The following is an 18187-nucleotide window of genomic DNA, read 5'->3' on the forward strand; positions in this document are numbered from 1 at the left end:
GCCACTATCATATTATTTTGATTATTATAGTTTGTAATATACTTTGAAATATGGAAGTGTGATGATTTTAGGTTTATTGTTTTTGCTCAAAATTGCATCAGCCATGGGACCTTTTTGGTTCCCTATGAATTTTTGGTTTTTTTTTCTTATTTCTAGAAAAAAGGCTATTAGAGTTTTGATATGGTTCTTATTGAATGTTTAGATACTTTTGGATAATTTGAACATTTTAACAATATTCTTCCAATTCATGGACCCATATCTTTTGACTTATTTGCATTTGCTTCAACAGCTTTCATTTGTTTTTTTTTTTTTTATACCGGAAATCAAACTCAGGACCTTGTGCTTGCCAAGCAGGCACTTATGCCGCTGAGCTATATCCCCGGCCCCTATCAGCTTTCATTTGTGTTTTATAGTTTTCCATGTACAAGTCTTGGACCTCTTAATATGTTATTTTTTTTGATACTTTTGTAATGAGATTACTTTCTCAATTTCCTTTTTGGATATCTCATTGTTAATGTACAGAAATGCTACCAGTATATTATTAGCATTGCATCATGAGATACATTTTTGAGAAATTCATATACCTATGTAAGTCAAACACCTGTTGAGACGAAGAATACTGCCATCACTCAAGAAAATTCTCTTGGTTTTCCTATTTGGTCCTTGTCCCCAGTGCCCTGGGACAATGACTATTATTTTTTTTTCTACTATAGATCAGTTTTTCCCACTTTGGAATTTCAGATAAATGAAATAATCAGTGTAGGTTTTTGTGTAAAATAGATTTCACTCAGTGTTGTAATGATTTTGAGAATTATTCACGCTGTATGCATTAGTAATTTATTTATTTATATTACTGAATAATACCCATTATATGTACATACATCAGCTTGTTTATTCATCTGTGGATGAACGACCTAGGCTGCCTGTCAAGTTTTTTATTATTATAAGTAGAGTTTCTATGCATATTTTTGCACAAGTGTTTTCTCTGGGTGCAATTTTAATTTCTCGTGGGTAAATCTCTATGCATGGAATTTTGAGTTGCAAAGTAAGTATATATTTAGTTGTGAAAAGAACTGGTGAGGTCTTCTTAGAATGGTTACACCATTCTACATTCTTGCCAACAATGTATGAGAGTTCCAACAACTCCAACTTATTCTAGCAATTGGTATTGTCAGTCATAGCCCAACACTTGATGCTGTCAGTATTCTTTAATTTTAGCCACGGTGGTGAATATGTATTTAATATAATGGGTATCTTAATTTTTTGTAAAAATTACTTATATAAAATTAAGTCATGCATAAATTAACTCACGTTTTAAAGAGAATTGTTTAGTAATAAATTTTAGTTGTGAAGTTACAGGCTTTGTTACAAGCTTTCCTAGAATGAGTTCTCTTTGTGTGTGTATGTGTGTTTTTGCAATCTGGGCTTCTTCTGATTGTAAGTTTCATCACACCAGTTCTGCCTAAAAGTTTCAAAAAATGTTACCTAGTTCCTACACATATCCAACTTGTTTTGGTAGTGTATAATTTTGTAAGATATTTTCACTGTCTTTTCTGTTTCTAATAATTGTTCTTCATCCTAAGGTTGTATTGTGTTGCCCTTCAGAGCATGCTGGGACTTACTGTTTTCCAGCAAGGACATTGCTTTATAAGATGCTCAATTTTACTTCATTGGAGTGGAAAGTTAGTGGTGCCTACCAGTCCTTATATCTACCAAAAGGAAATTTCTCTAGTAAAAAAACAACCTAGTTGCTATTAGTAAGTTGTGACTCTAATGCACAGATTTTTTTTCAAATGGTCTCTTCTTCCTGGGACTTGCACACTTAATTGTCAAGTTTAATTTATGATCCTTGTTACTCTCTAAGCACTTAATTGAGTTAGTGATTATACCTGACTCATAAACCTATAAAACCCTTCAGTGATAAACTAGTTAACCACCGCATCTGCCCTCTAAATAACACTGTTCATTACTACCAATCAGCATCTGAGTTATTAAAAGTTACCCTACTAGTGAGTTGTCTGGAGTAGAGACTTCCAAACTTTTTCGGTCATGATTCAGAGTAAGAATTACATTTCACTGGCTAACTGAGGACAACACACTTGCAGGCACGTGTGCGTGCACACACACACCCACCCATACCCTTTTACTTTTAATCAGGGAGAATGACATTTCCTATTCTACACTCCTACTTTCCTTTCCACTTCAGAACATAGTGACTTCTTGAATGGGTTGTAACAGTTAAAAATGCTGGTTTAACATTCATACAGTGAAGCAAAATCAAAAGAATCAATGTGGGGCTGGGGATTTAGCTCAGCGGCAAAAGCGCCTGCCTGGCAAGCGCAAGGTCGTGAGTTCGGTTCCCGGTACTAGAGAAAAACCAAAAAAAAAAAAAAAAAAAAAAAAAAGAATCAATGAGTTTCTTTCAAAATTGCGACTCACTTGTTTCCTTCCCCGTTATACACCCATTTTGTTGTGCCGATTCCTTCATAGTTTGAAGCCCAGTAATAAATGCAGGTATTAATGTGCAGAATAAATAGCAAGTATCCAGTTGTTCGGATGACTCTGTCAGAGAGAATAAATACAAAGTCAGCATTCATGTTGTTTCTGGAACACAGCCTATTTCATTTTATTTATTTAGGAACCCAGAATCCAACTCAGCACTCCGCACATGCCAGGCAGGCCCCGTGCCGTTAAGATATACACCCAGCCCCACACAGCCTATTTTAACATTTTCTTTTCCTTTAAGTCTCCACTGAGCATTCTGGCTTTGGAGTTGCGAACTGCTAACTCTCATTAGCACAGTAGAAAGCGATGGTGCCATCCCATGTCGTCTAGCTGCAGCGTTTTGACGGTGACTGACAGAGTGTAAAAAAATCCCGTCTCTCTTTTCACAGATGGTGTGAGTCAACTCTGTGAAAGACATGCCTCAAGGGTCGCCTCTCCATTTTCGGTCCTGTAAAATACGCCACACTGATTTAACTGGCTATCCCTGAGAAGCCCGGGGGACGTTATGCTACAACGAGCTGTGACTAGAGGTCTGTGTGCAAGTGAGCTTCAGAGCACCGAATGAGTGAAATGTAGATCAGGACTGAATCGTCAGGAGAGAGCTCTAAAGTCAGTTTGCGAAAGGCACGTTTATCTGTACTTGTTTTGGCTGAAATGGGTAAGTTCTATTTTTAAAACCAGAGTTCTGAAATTCAATATGATGTTCACACTTTTATCTCACTTGAAATAGCTAGACCTGTTTTGGAACGTCCACTTGTGTTTTATAGAGTCAAAATCTGAATTATCTACTTTTCTTGAACAGGGGAGTCATCTTCCTCCCAAATGCTGTCTAAAATGTTTTGCCTTTGCTTTCCTCACTTCGCACGAGTGCGCATGTGTACACGTTACCTGTAGATGTACGCCTTGTGCATTGTAGACTCGAGATGATGATTGAACTCAAAAAATGAAGTGTACTGTGTGAAAAGAAAGCAGAGAGAATACAGAAGTATGTTACTCTTAGGTATACCTATTTCGATAAAGCTATATAAAATACCTTTTGGTTGTTACTGGAAATAATATTATTCATCCATCTTTAAGAAAATCAAGGTCCTGTTTAATGGTATTTTCCTCTAGAAAGGACATTTTCTCATGGTGTCAAGCTTCTAGAATTTTCTTGCTTTATTTCTACAATCAATCATGGTTTTCTTTTTGAAGATTACAGTAGAATTTATTTCACAATAATTAAAATCACATTCTCCCAAGAATAAATGAAAAGAAGAAAAATCTAATGTAATAAATTGCAGTGATAAATTGGTCCATCGTGTTGTTCAGCACTGGCACTGTTTTTAAACAGATGCATTACACGTACATTCATTTCAACAGAACTTCAAGGCCGGTATGAGAATTAGCTAGTTACTCTTGATGTCATCCGAAAGCACCATGACTTGGTGTGATCTTATTCAGAGCTGCTATTTTCCTCAAGGTTCTTTTCTGCTTATTTTAATTTCAACTCTTGCTTCCTGAAGGCTCTCCTACTCTCCAGCCTTTCTTTCCTCTTTCACTATTGTAGAGAGTGTTATAACACAAGAGTAAGGCATGAATCTCTGACCACAGTTCCGGTCCTGTCTCTGACACTTACTAACTGTGTGACTGTGGAAAACTCTCTTACTATTTCTGTATGTTGTTTTTCTCAATTCTAAAGCAGACATAATAAAAGAATATGCTTCCTAAAAGGCTATATACTGAGGATCCTATGGGCAGAAGACACCTTACAGATTACTTAGTTCAAAACTTCTCTAGTGTAGACATGACTACAATAGAGCATTTGGAATTAAAAGCAGTGTAAGTAATAACAATGACTTGATAACTAGAAATATATACAAATGATTTGTTTTTCAAGAATTTTTGACCCAGAAAATACCCTTAAACACTCTCCTTATGATAATTTCAATTTTTGGTAACCTGCTTATTATGCTTTAAATAGAAGTTTAGCAATAGAAATTTGCTTTAAAATTTAGCTTGTGTGTAACAGAGAAAATTTGCATTTTTAATTTGTTTTTCCATTTATAACTTGGAGACAGAGGTGATATACGTTTATCCTAGAAGACTGTCCATTCAAATGGCACCCTTATAAATAACTGAGGGGCTGGGGATTTAGCTCAGCGGCAAAAGCGCCTGCCTGGCAAGCGCAAGGTCGTGAGTTCGGTTCCCGGTACCAGAGAAAAACCAAAAAAAAAAAAAAAAAAAAAAAAAAAAAAAAAAAAAAAAAAAAAAAACTGAACTGATGGGACTACAAGGCTAGGCAAAGATCAGTGTTGACTTGCACTATCTGTATTTTAAAACAACTGCTGGCCATAAAGGGTTTTTGAACACCTTAGCGATATAGAGATGGGGTATGCAGACCTGGGATTTTGTAATTATAATGCCAGACAAATTCCCAAATCTATAGGAACCTGAGTCTTTCTGAAAATGATTATCTTTTGGCAATGCCTTATGGAATTTCTATATGAGAGTAGAAATTTGACGAGGAATGGCTTGATATTACGCTGCTGGGAATGTTGTGTTTTGCCTCAGTTTATGTTAATATACCATAGTCAAACCCAAAGCCTCTAGAGTTGTGTTAGGCGTATGAAAATAGGAAGCTAGGACCCGTGTAAGTTGAAAAATCATGGGTATGGACGGAAAACTCTTTCTGCCTGATGTTAATCCACCAGTCTGATTATAGTAAGGAAGGTAGAATCAGATAAGCATGTAACAGCGCTGATGCCACCTCTCGTCAGCGGAGTGTTCGGGCAGGTGGTTTTCACCATGCTGATTCTCATTTTCCTCATCTGTAAATAAGTTGCTGGGAGAAATGCATGAGATAATGGACACTAAGTTTTAGCAAAGTCTGTAGCGCCAAGAGTGTAGTCAAGAAATTTCAGCTGTTGCCGCTATTGTTGCTGTCAGCATCCAGCAGGATCACCGGGTTGTACTATGGTGCCTTCCCAAGGGGCAAAAAAGATAATCAGTTCAAATTTATAAAATCTTTTATGATCCTTAGAAAAATGTCTTTGAAAATACAAGTTATCATTATATTCTTAAGGGTATATATGAAACTCTTGGGCTCACCTCTTCTTTTTAAGTACCCAACAAAGCCATGAGTTCTAAAATATTTATCTTAGAATGTTTTTGAGTAGGTCATACATCTACATAGTTCAAAATCAAGTGAAATATATAGCTTTAGAAGTCTTGCTCTGATCCACTCTGATTTTCCTTTGTGCCTTCCTTCCTGTCTTAGGCAATCATTTTTTATTAGTTTTTTTATTAGGTAGTTTTTATAAATTCAGAATAATTGAATATTTTCCCTTTATATAATATAAAAGTTAAAAATGCTCTGTAAACTTTCATATCATGTTTTTGTTTTTCTCTTTATTTTTCTGTTTGTTTTTCTCTCCTGGTAATTTGTCTTGGAGGTCTTTCCATATTAATATGTGGAAATTTTTTTGTGTGTGTGGTACCAGGGATCGAGCTCAGGACCTTGCGTTTGCCAGGCAGGTGCTTGTGTCACTGAGCTATATCCCCAGCTCCTCTTTTTTTTAGAGCTACAAAGTATTCTATTATGTAGAATAGTTAATAGTTAATAGTTAATAGTTACTAGGTGTAACTATTTTCCTCTTAATGAACATTTTAGTTATATACAAGTATGTATATAATTTTATGCTGGAAAATGTGCTAGCATTTTTTCTAGAATTATAGAATTTTAGATAAGTAAGAGCACTTGGAGGTAACCTTCTTTAACTCCTTCATTTTGTAGGCCATATTTCAGGCATTGAATAATCATCTGATAAAAAAGGACAAATGGAAAAAATTATAAAAGATTCATTTATAATTATAGTGGTATTTAGAAGTACAAAAGTATTTCTATTTTAGATTATAAGAATATGTATATGAGATAGAATAAAAGCAAACAGGAGCAATTTCCATCAGGTGAAGTAATATCATTTCTTCCTTTCATTTATTTAAAAAAATTCATAGCACTGGTGAGGGTAGAAAAATGGAGAAAGTACCATCTTGTCTAGTGAAACTCTGTATTATCTCTAATGTTTTATTGAGGAATTATTTTCCTTTTCTCTTTAATGGTTTGAGCAATCTTCCATTCTTACATCTGATAATCTGAGCAATGTAGTTGAGGATAGCAGTATGCAATGTAACAACTACTGGTGATTTGTATTAATTTGTCTTGAGACCCTGTATCACTTTGAATGTTCTTCTTTGATTTATGTTTGTGATACTTGTATGCTGCTACTGTTCTATTTTTTTGTTTGTTTATTTCTCATGTAGTACTCTCTTTAAAATAAAAAAGAAGAAAAATGGAAAAAGTTTGGAAAAGATTAGGAATATTGATAATTTTAGTATATTTTAAATAGCTTCAAGATTTCCATTATTATAAGGCAATTATATATAGTTACCTTACCTTCAATATCCTGTTTGTTCTAAATATTGTATTATACCCAAAGAAGAGGTAGAAAACATCAAATGGTATTATTGATGCCACATCCAACTGTTGGAAGAACACATGAACAATTATGTTATGGTTACATCCTTTGGGGGTCATCGGTGGATTCACACCAAATGAATGTAAAAGTTGGTTAGCTGCAATGGATTATTTGCTGTTAGATATGCATGGTGCCATTGAACGTGTGTTAGCAACATAAAAACAAGAACGCTGTTTCGAAGCCTGCTTCTGGTGTATTTCATTTCCCTCTTCATGCATCTTATCTCTCCTTAGGCATTACCTTACAGGGATTTTTGTGGAGCTGTTACAGACACTTCAGTGATGCTATGGTTGCTAATGTTAAAATAAATTTTAAGTCTTTTAAACATGAGACTCTGGAACTAATTCAAGTCCAATTTTTGATTGTGTTTGAAACCATTGCATGTTCATTGAAGTAATACATTTTTATATTCCAGCCAATTCTCCAGTGTTCAGAGTGGAGTATATCGGTGTGGTTCATTTACATTATTTAAAGTTTTCTGCTACTGTCTAATGTGGACCATTTTGCTACCAATTAACTGTTGTGTAAGTATCAGAGAATGCAGGTTAAGAGAGAGGAAGAGAAAAAAAATCCCTTCTGTTTACTATTAATCAGCCATGCTGATGGGAAAAGGTATTGAAAGTACTGTGTAACTACAACTAAACACATAGATTTTTAAAATTTGTCATGAATTTACATCATTCTGGCCTTCTCAGACCCTGACAATTCTGCAATGACAGTGTCACACTTGTATATTTTTCTGACCACAATAACAGAAAGAAATTCCTTTGTATAACATAATTATTTATTTTCCCTAACTTCTATGCAACTTTGAACCATAGGGTACCTTAAATAAATTTAAGCTATTTTAAGACAGTTAAGAGCAGTTAAGAACATATTCTAAGGCCATACATATGAGAGTTGAGATAATTGTGTAACGATTTCAAAGTCAACTTCTACTGAATAGAAATGGAACTTGTAGTTTGAGTTAACTGGATTAGCTATTATGAAATACTAACAGTATTGGCTTAGAAATTAAATCTAATCATGGGACCCCATTATTTTATCCTACAGACATCTATCCTTATTTTTTCTCAATTTTTATCTTTTATTAGTACATGTCTACAGGACATAATGATTACCTTCCTGGTGGGGGAGTTGGTACATGCACACAGCACATCTCAATTCTGTTTTCATTGCCCTTCTCCTCCCCCAGCTCTACATTCCCTTCCCTTTTGCAAAAAGACCTATCTTCCTATTTCCTATTATCTATCTTTTATTTTGCTTGTATTTATATTTTGTTTTTCTCATATGTCGGAAACCATGAGATATTTATAGCAAGTTGAGAGCTGTACAAGAACTTTTACTAAAATAATGTTTTACGCATAGAGAAGCAGAAGCATGGGGCTATTGACCTGAGTAGTGCTACCCCAGAACCCACAAGTTCTGGTTCAAATCATAATGATCCTTTTTACTTTCTATCCAGTTGCTCAGCTTCCCACTTGACTTCTGTACACAGTCAATAGCCATTTTTAATGTTAACCCATTGGCGTGTGTTTATGTAGACATAGCTCTTTTATGAGTATGTCTAATATGTGATGATGCTTTACAATGAAAATTAGTTGGCTATAAAGACAAACTGAATAGAATTTTAACCACTGAAGATTGCTAATATGGAAAATTTGGAATTTAAGCCCAAACTTGTGGTTTTTCAAATAGAATTCAAGTTGACTAACTTGTCCTTAAGCTGGGACACTAGAATTTTCACATACAGATTGAATAACTTTGAATAGCCTCAATCTCTATCTATTTCAGAGTTAAGAGGAAAAATAAAAGGCAAGAAAATATTTTGTAAGTTATCAGAATAATAAAATATAAGATTATATTGTTACATGAGGAAAGGAAGATGCTTCTTTCTATTTTTTGTTTTGCTTATATGAAAAGAAAGAAATGAAATTATAAACAACTTTGCAGACTTTTATACCATCATGCTACTAGAATAAGAGACTAGAATTCTGTAGATAAGACATACTTCTTTATTGACTTTGAAATCAGAATTTAGATGTGGGCACTAACTTACTTAATCTGCTTAATAATGACCCACATATTGAATTAAACCATTCAGACCTACAAGGGAATGTAGCATGAAGTTACTCAGAATCAAAAACTTCGGGTCTCCCATTGTTTAATAAAACTTCATCTTTATGAACTTTTGTTAAAAAAGAAGATAGTTTATTAATAGAAGTGAGATGGTAATAGATTACTTGAAAAATTTTGAAATTATTTGAAAGTCACCCACTTGAAATTTTGTAGAACTCCTGTAGTGTCTCTTCAGCTCGTTTGAGTCCACCTGAAATATATTTATGCTTCAATTAACTTTAGCCAATTTCATGAATTTTTATATTCTTATCTTTGTATTGATAGCTGTTTCTTCTTCTGGACCCTTCCAATCCCAGCCTGTAAATATGTTCCATCCTCTCATACTTTGAAACAAAGTACCTCCCTTGCCCCATTGTCTGTCAGAGTTGAAATTCTTAAGATAGTCATCTGCCTTGCTTTACTCCCAATCCTCCCTCAGGTTTACTCTTAAACCATGGCAGTTTTTGACACCTCCCTTCTTCCCATTTCTCTTGTATGAGATTAACTGTGCTAAGCCTAATAATAACTTGCTAATTATCACATTCAGGGGATCCTTTCTGGTACGCAGCATCCTATACAGCCCTCACCAAACTGTGAAAGAATGTGTGTGTGTGTGTATATATATATAAATACACCCCCACATATACATTATACATATATATGTATATATATAATATATACATATATTGTACACATATAATATATGTATATATTATATATTATACATATATTGTATATATGTACAATATTATATGTACAATATTATATGTACAATATTATATATACAATATATATGTATAATATAATATATACATATATACATTATATATTCATATACATATACACACACATATATATACATTCAGATACATATATATATATATTAGCTCATTTGTTTAAAATCAGTCTATGTGATTAAAAGGTAATCTATCTGAAGACAGGATTGACTTCACTTAGCAACTGTACCTAGCTGGTGCCTGGAATATACTGAAGAGTCTGAAACATATTGAGGGGTGAAGAAATGAATGAAAGGTTGGAAGGAATGAGTGAAAGTTCTTGTAGCATTTGACAGTTTAGAGAACAACTTTGTCCTTGAAACTATCAGTAATGCCACTCTGGGTTCACCTTAGTTCTTAAATTCCAACTTTTTGGTATTCTTCTAGGACTTTTGGGCTAGACATTTAAAAGTTGACACTCCCCATGATTTGATTTTCTTCTTTCCTCTATATTTACTTCTGAGAAATCTTATCCACTTTTGTCATTTGAAAGACCACTATATATGTTGAGCCTACTGAGTGTCTATCTCTACCTATAACATTTTCTTGCTGTTTGTGCTTAGCCTGGATTAATCATCATTCTCTGATTCCTTTAAGCCAAATGTGACCCCACTCCTGCGACTGCGCACCCTGTAAGCATCCTCATCGACATGGGTTAGTGATCCTAGACTGCTCTCTCTCAGCTCTCTCAACCAGCAACCAAGTTCTGCAGATTCTTCTTCCTATAATTTTGTGTTCATTCTCTCCCATTGGCAATGTTCTACCTGCCGTAAGTCTTGCTCTCCTCCATCCATTTTTAACCACAGGCAGATGATCTCTGTAAGTAAGAGCACTTAACAATCTGTAGGCACTTTGGCTATGCTGTCCCCAGACAGAGTGTCAGTTTTTGCAGGGGGAAGAGCGTGCAGATAACTCCACCCCCTCCAGCAGGACTTGGAATGAGTATCTTTTCATTCACGTGATTTGCTCTGAGCCTCAGAGCACCCTGGGCTTACATTTGTCAAGATTTGCAACATAAAATTCCGTTTTCCTTTCATTTGTCTTTCCTTTATACTTGAGCTATGTAAGATACCTGTCTTTGACCTGTGTTTCCTCAGTTCTTAATGTCTAGCATACAGTTGGTATTCAATAAATGCATTATATGTGATTGATGACTGGAGAAGGATTAATAATAACAATATTCAGACTTAAAAGAGTTAACATGAGGTTTACATTCATATGTTTTAATTATATGTAAGAAATGTCACATATTTTTAGCTAGTTGATAAAAGTGCTGGCCCGTGAACATATAGAAGCAGCATTGTCTAACAGTTATCCACCCATGCTGCTCAAGTTCAGAAGTTTGAAGCTAGTGTTGAGTAACATTAAAGACCGGCTAGACAACTTCCCAATTTCTACTTCCTCTCCCCCTTTTTTTGTCAGTAATTGTTACCCATCTTCACACACTAAATTTTACATAAATACATTTGGAAACATATAAGATGTCCTTAATGATTTGTACTGTAAAACGAAATGGTTTACTAAGTCACAGGTAGACAAAAGTAAGTTTAAGTTGATGTTTTGTAAGTCATGTTCTAAGCTTGAGTGAAAGTGATCAGCTTTTTCAATATTTATGTGTGATAGAGAGACGCATTTTGAGTATTAATTTGTTAAGGTAAAATACTGCATCCTCCCTTCATCAGGGAAGAATGCTTTTAACACCTTTATCCCTTTGCTTTCAGAGTTGTCTGTGATCCTATGATTGAATAAATGTAAATGCAACTAAAACCTTGTTAGATTAAGAGAAAGTGCCATCTAGTGATTTTACAATCCCTTTTCTTTAAAACAGTAATAAATGTGGCATCACTAGCCTCAGGAGGATCAGTGTGCTTACTGGTGGCAATTAAGCACTTATTTTTAAAATGTCACTGTACTTAGTTCTCTGTCTGTCTTTTAAGCCTCCTTATTATTCAGGCAACATTTCTTAAGGGGAGAGTTACTTTAGGGGGAATATGCTAATTGCGCTAAATCTTTTTTTAACAGTTTTTGAAGAACCTCTATTCAGATGTTAGTATATTTACTTATTATTCACTTCGGCTGGCAAACAATTCAGTAATTCTACATGGAACAGATAGGAGAAGTAGTTCAAAAAGAATACCATCTACCTCAAGTGTAATGCAGACTAAATAATTATGTAAGGAAAGAAAATCCTTGAATCAATGTTGTCATGCATTCATTCCTACAAATATATCCTGGGTGTATGGGTTCTCAGGTTAGACAGGGAAATTAATCAAATACTGTCTGTGCTTTGAAGAAATTTACTGCCAAGTCAGAAAGAGAACTACACATATAAATAGGAGACAAGAAAGAAAAGTTTGTGGACATCCATTCATTCAGTTCATTCCTGTGCATCTTCTACATAGCTATGTGTGCACACTTTTATCCAATATTCAAAATGATTTATAAGGTAGCTATTATTTTCTCTGATGTGTGAAAAAGGAAGTGTACAGTGGAAGAATAAATTTAGTTCTACACTACATTTAAGAAGTGAAATTTGACCCTAATCTGTTTGTTTCTACTAGGTGATAATTAGCCTAGTATTTATTTAGCAAAATTAAACAACAGAAATATGAGTAAAGCCTATGCAGTACAGACGAGGTGGTGAATTTTTTTCAGGTCAGTTGATAAACAGTACTTGTGAGGACAAAGTACTGAAAGCAGTGGACTATAACAGAAGGCTTAATAACTGACAATGTCACTAGCTGGTGTTGAAAGTTTCCTGGGAGCCTTGTCATTAATGTGTTTAGCTACCAAGCATTGTGGGGATGTCTCATATGTAGATAATTTCCACCGCCATTTCTGATTTGATTTCTACCGTGTGTAAGGGCAATTATATACAAGAGACGTTTTTGTTGGTTTTAGGTTCAAAATTCTCTTCTCTGTGTAGCACCACTTTCAGAAGAAAGATACTATAAATAAATGTGGACAAACTTGTAAAGCTCCCTGATTCCACCTATTGTGCCTGTTAGTACCTCTTGCATTTCCATTTTCCATATACCTTGTGAAACAGATAAATACAGTGGGTAGGCATACCTACATGGTCACTGTAGGTATTTAATGAATGTTTATTGTATAAATGAATTAATAATTTGATAGTGTACACCAAATATGATATAGATAATGCAGTGGGACTTTTAGATTAGAGACTCAGTGTGCACAGACTTTGTACCAAAAATGTAATCAAGTCTCGCAGGCTGGAACTGCCTACTCTAAATGAAAGAAACAATTAAACTTCTTTTGAACAAACAAATCAATTAGCTCCTGCTCTATATTTATAGCTTGCAATAATGCATCTTAAATAAAGCCCATTGAATGTGTTTTTACTGGTTATTTTTCTCGGTTTTAATACTCCATTGTGTGTAAAGGCCTCTTTTGAAAATTGAAAATAAAAGTCTCCCTTTACTGATTTTGTCATTTTCCATTTGTCAAACATTGATTTTCTCTCCCTCTGTATGTCTAATGGAGGTTGAAATTAGTGCTTTGTTGGGTGCTGTTTGCTTCTTGTTTGTGCACCATCACGGTCATTCATCAAGCTGCCAGCAAGCTCTGGGGACAGCGCTGGTGAGTTAACTAATGCTCCAGTCTGCACAAGGAAAATTTTAAGTAGCTTTTCCTATAGCTTTGGCTTTTGCCTTTAGGATTTCTTCTAAGGAAAGATTTTGACTGTAGGGGATGCCACCCAGAAAAAAAAAAAAAAGATTCAAGCTATTCCTTTCACCTTTTTTTGATGATGTAAAATGTCCTAGAGATTCAAAGAAGAATATCCAGAATGTAAAAGACTCTACATCTCTTCTCCAAAACATATGAACCCGAGTTGTAATACAATCAGTCAGTCTGTTCGTGCTTGTGTGACATCAGAACAGTCCATGCAGCAACATGTGAATTTTTTTTTTTTTTCGCATTTCAATAATTTTATTGAAAGGTATATTTCTTAATACCAAACATAATGGTAGTTGGTTAGGTTACCTCTGCCAACTCAAAGTTGATATGATGTTTTCAAAATATTGAAATATATCAGCCTTTTGGTAAAACTGAAGTTATCCATAAAACATGGTTTACAAAAAGTTAAAGGTAGAATATACTATGGTTCTTTGGTTGACTTAGGCTTTAGGCCTCACGGAGTTCCTGTTTACAACGCTAACAACATACATACATCTCCTTACATTCACTGGCTCATATGGAGAATTCCAAACACTAGCTCAGCGATTTCATGATTATGGAGGTGCCTACTTACTTTTCTTAAAACGCAGTATAGAAATTTGTGAAAGTATATTCTATTCCAAAAATATGGAACGCTTCACGAATTTGCGTGCGCAGGGGCCATGCTAATCTTCTCTGTATCGTTCTAATTTTAGTATATGTGCTGCCAACGCGAGCACAAACGTGTGAATTTTAATTGTAATTAATTACAATTAAAATTTAGATTTGCAGAGACATATGTGCCTAGTGGCCACTGTATTGTGCAGTACAATGAATTAACCCTGATTAAAAGGCTCATGCTTGCTTAACTTCTTAAGTGAGGTTTTTCTGAAGTGTCTAGGTGTCAAACCTTTTGGTTGACTTTCGTAGAGCTTCCCTGAACTGTGTGCAGTGCTGACTGTATAATGATACAAGCCATAGTCTGTGTTTTTTTTTAAAGGAATTATAATTTAGTGTTTTCTCACAACACCAGGTTGTCTCCTTAGAAGACTGAGTGAGCGGTAAGGAATGAAATAATACCGTCCTATTTAACAAATATCATGATAGACTAACGTGATAGAAAACAACAGCTTCACTGACTGAGCCTTGATGACTAGAAGAATAATTTCTACATTTTAAAGACATGACTGAGTTAAAATATGGGCATGTTTTTGACATTTCAGGCTTGGCATGAGTTTTGTACCTTTTTGTATTAACACATTTTGAAAGCCTCGCTGACTTGAACCAGCCTGAGTTTGGAGGCAAGGCCTGGGTTTGAATCCTGCCCCTGCCGCTTTCCAGCTTTGTGCCTTGAGCAAGTCACCTACTGCCTCCAAACACAACTTATCGACCTCTGGCTGGGACTATCAGCGTCTTTTTCTTAGTGCCACTGAAAAGCGAGACATTATACATAAATCAGTGAAAAACATAGTGTTTGGTGACATTTAATGCTCACTGTGCAGCAGACACAGCTGTAGGCAGGGGACATGCATCACTTTGTGTACACTTCCTATCAACACCATGGAGGGACTACTACACTCCCATCTGAAAGACGAGGACGTTAAGCATGTGGGGATGTGTGTTCTTCAGCATATGGTGAGCGCTCAGTGGTTTTGTTATTTTATCATCATTATTCTTCTCAATACTGTTTCCTGTCATTGATGATCTATTTATTCACAGCCAGTTGAATATTAAATTAGAAGATGTTAATTTATTTTTCATTGTCCAAATAGATATTATTTATCTGTCAGTATATTTTTCCAAATCTCACTTACTATTATTTCTCCTCCTCTTAGGAACCTGAGTCTGGGCTGGATTAATAGTATATCACAAAGGTAGATGATATCACATATGATGTCTGTAACAAGCCAGTAGCGCGTGTTGTCTGGTGTTTGGTATGGAAAGACCACACGCAGTGGTATCAGCCAGCAGTTCCAGTGATAAGCAGTGGTGACAAGCAAGAGCCACAGGAGATAGAGTCGATCTGGAAAAACAGCAACAACGGTCATCCAAATGGCATGGAGCAAGCATGAAAGAAGTCTCTTGCTTAGCATCGCAAGTTCAGACAATACTCTTTGGAGATAGGCAGTTTGTAATAAGGGGCTCTAGTAAACATTCGACAGAGTTCTGCCTCCAGAGGGGGAGGCAGTGTGCTATTAAGGGACAGAAAGTGATATTATCAACTCTGCAGGAGCGGACAGTTTCCTTCCTGGCTCCTGGCCACACTGAGTCTGTCCCAGTGGGTAACAGCACCATTTTGTTTCAGGCAAGTAGAGACCTAAGAAAATTCTAGGGGACCTTGCTGAGGCCTCGCTGCAGTACCAGGTTCTCAGAAGTTAAACTGCAGGCTTGCCCAGGGCAGAGAGAGAAGGCCATCTCTCCCAGATGGCATCTAGCGCTTCGTGGGGAGCGCAGACAACCAAACCATTACAGAGTCCATGTCCCTTCACATACTGCCTTCCTCTGCCAGGGGAGGCCCTGAGAGGGACTTTGTTTGATTAGAATAATTAGCATGTGAAGGCCTGGAATAAGATGGGCCATTTACAACGACTCTTTTCTTGTCAGTAGGCATATTGCCGAGTGCCTGGGGGCCTTCTTTATAAAGGTAATTAGGGGTAGGACAAGCCCTAGAGTGCCTTTTAAAAATAGGCAGGGGTATTTTCTCTCTTATCTTCACCAAGAGGAAGAGCAACACTTTGCAGATTATATAGTTTAAATTACACTCCTTCCACACATTCAGAACATAGGCTAGGGAAGATAGAGTCTACCCGTAACTTCAGGTCACAACGGTTTTTGGTGAAAGCCAGTCCTCCTAATGGGATGTCCTTTGCTCATACCTGTGTGTGAATCTATGCTTCTTGGAAGTCTCATTCTCTTTAGGTATTCTGTCAGAGGCAACTTTTGGAACCGGTAACACAATATGCCATAGTAGTGCTCTCCTTTTAGATTAGAATTGCTTTCTTGTGTTGATGGTGCTGTTATGGACTTTGCTTTAAAGGAAAAAAAAAGGGAACATTTTTAATAGCTTAGCATAAGTTAGCTTAATGACCAAAAGCTTAGATTTGATGGAGGCACACATCTGAAAATCTTTCCCTTCTCAATACACGGAGATGAAACAAAACTCTGATGTTTAAAATAGTGATATTTATTTCATGATACATATATCAAAATATTATATTGCACACCTTAAATATACACGGTGACATATGTTAAAATATTCAAGTAATAAAAACACTGGAACTTGAGAAATACACAAATATAAAACTCATTAACAAGGTGCCACAAAACAAATGTATGCCACCTGCTAGGTTTAAGTTTTATATTAAAATACATTCTTCACATATATCCTTCAAGTGCTGGCTAAATAAATCTCAACATATTCTTACCAATATATCTTTCTCAATCTATGATTTACTAAGGCTCATCTCTTTAAAAATAAACCATTATGTAATACCTAGTTCATTTTGAAATCATAACTTTCTTCATATAGAACTGTATGGAAACCTTCATCTAGCCCACTTGATTTGGATTTATCTGTTATTAAACAATTAAATTTTCTTCTCTTGTTTTAATGCATATGCGCTTTACATAGATGCGATCAGAGCACATATAACTTTTGTGCTCTACTTATTGTTCTTAATGTTTTTCATAAATGCCTATCTGTAGTTATTGAAAGGTTGATAATTGTTCCTCCCCTTATGTAATTGCCTTTTGATGTCTTTTGCTCTGTTGGATACTCAGGTAGTATTCTTGTATTTTCATGATCTATACCATGTGTATTATAGGTTTTTAAAATTATTGTCTACAGTATAACTTGCTATGGAAGATCCTGCAGGCAGTCTGTACATATAGCCTGGGTATGAGTGTTACCTGTAAAGGGCTTCCTGTGTTTCTCTGTCTGAGTTTTTTTGGAACAAGTTGCGTAAAATGCTGGGCAGATAACAGCATGTTCTAGTAGCAAGCAGCTATATTCTTTTTTATTAAGGTAATTCTTAGGTTTAGTTGCACAATTTTTCTGACAAATCAAGCCCCATGTGCCCCCCCCCCTTTGTGACCCCCTTATTAATGCATCCTTGTCTTAACTCCCTTGTGTGTTGCTCTTGTCACTTTCACCTTCTTGGGTCACTCTCAAAATAAACTGTTTATACCTAATCATCGTCTGAAGGTCTACCACGGGGTGACCCAAAATGAACTCTTCGTAAAATACATGCCCCTTCATAATTCCCTTTTTCTCAGTGTTTCATGGCAACAATTCTTACCAGTGTGTGGGCTGGCTTCGGGTGAAGACATTTCTCCCTCCATCAACTTTTCCTTGTAGAGGGCTGTTCTCTGATGCATTCTTTTCACCATGTTGTGGAGCTGAGCATCAGCATACTCATTTATAACAGGGACTCCAAGTGGGCTAAAGGAGGGAAAAGAAAAGTGGAGGTAGAGATGGGCCTATAAGGAGATACCTATAGGGGAAGGATGGATTATTTTCACCTTCTTTATATAGTCAATATTATTAACTCCCTCTTCTTGCAATTGCAGAGAACAATTCAAACACTAAAATTA

At 35.7% G+C, this 18187-nt stretch overlaps 1 protein-coding gene across 1 annotated transcript in view; it reads right to left on the bottom strand.

Annotated features, from left to right (window-relative positions):
• Positions 1-18187, bottom strand: part of Cngb3 (cyclic nucleotide gated channel beta 3) — a 124189-nt gene that overhangs the window by 55605 nt on the left and 50397 nt on the right. Inside the window, exons 4-10 of the mRNA XM_005381981.2 lie at positions 17893-18024; positions 16471-16623; positions 15409-15617; positions 9301-9351; positions 6941-7027; positions 3394-3458; positions 2440-2562 (exon numbers count right to left, since the gene is read on the bottom strand). Of these exons, the coding sequence (XP_005382038.1) occupies positions 2440-2562; positions 3394-3458; positions 6941-7027; positions 9301-9351; positions 15409-15617; positions 16471-16623; positions 17893-18024 (820 nt within the window). The remainder of the gene's footprint in view (positions 1-2439; positions 2563-3393; positions 3459-6940; positions 7028-9300; positions 9352-15408; positions 15618-16470; positions 16624-17892; positions 18025-18187) is intronic.

This window comes from Chinchilla lanigera, unplaced genomic scaffold, assembly GCF_000276665.1.
Source record: "Chinchilla lanigera isolate Chin_1 unplaced genomic scaffold, ChiLan1.0 scaffold00016, whole genome shotgun sequence".
NCBI classification, from domain to species: Eukaryota; Metazoa; Chordata; class Mammalia; order Rodentia; family Chinchillidae; genus Chinchilla; species Chinchilla lanigera.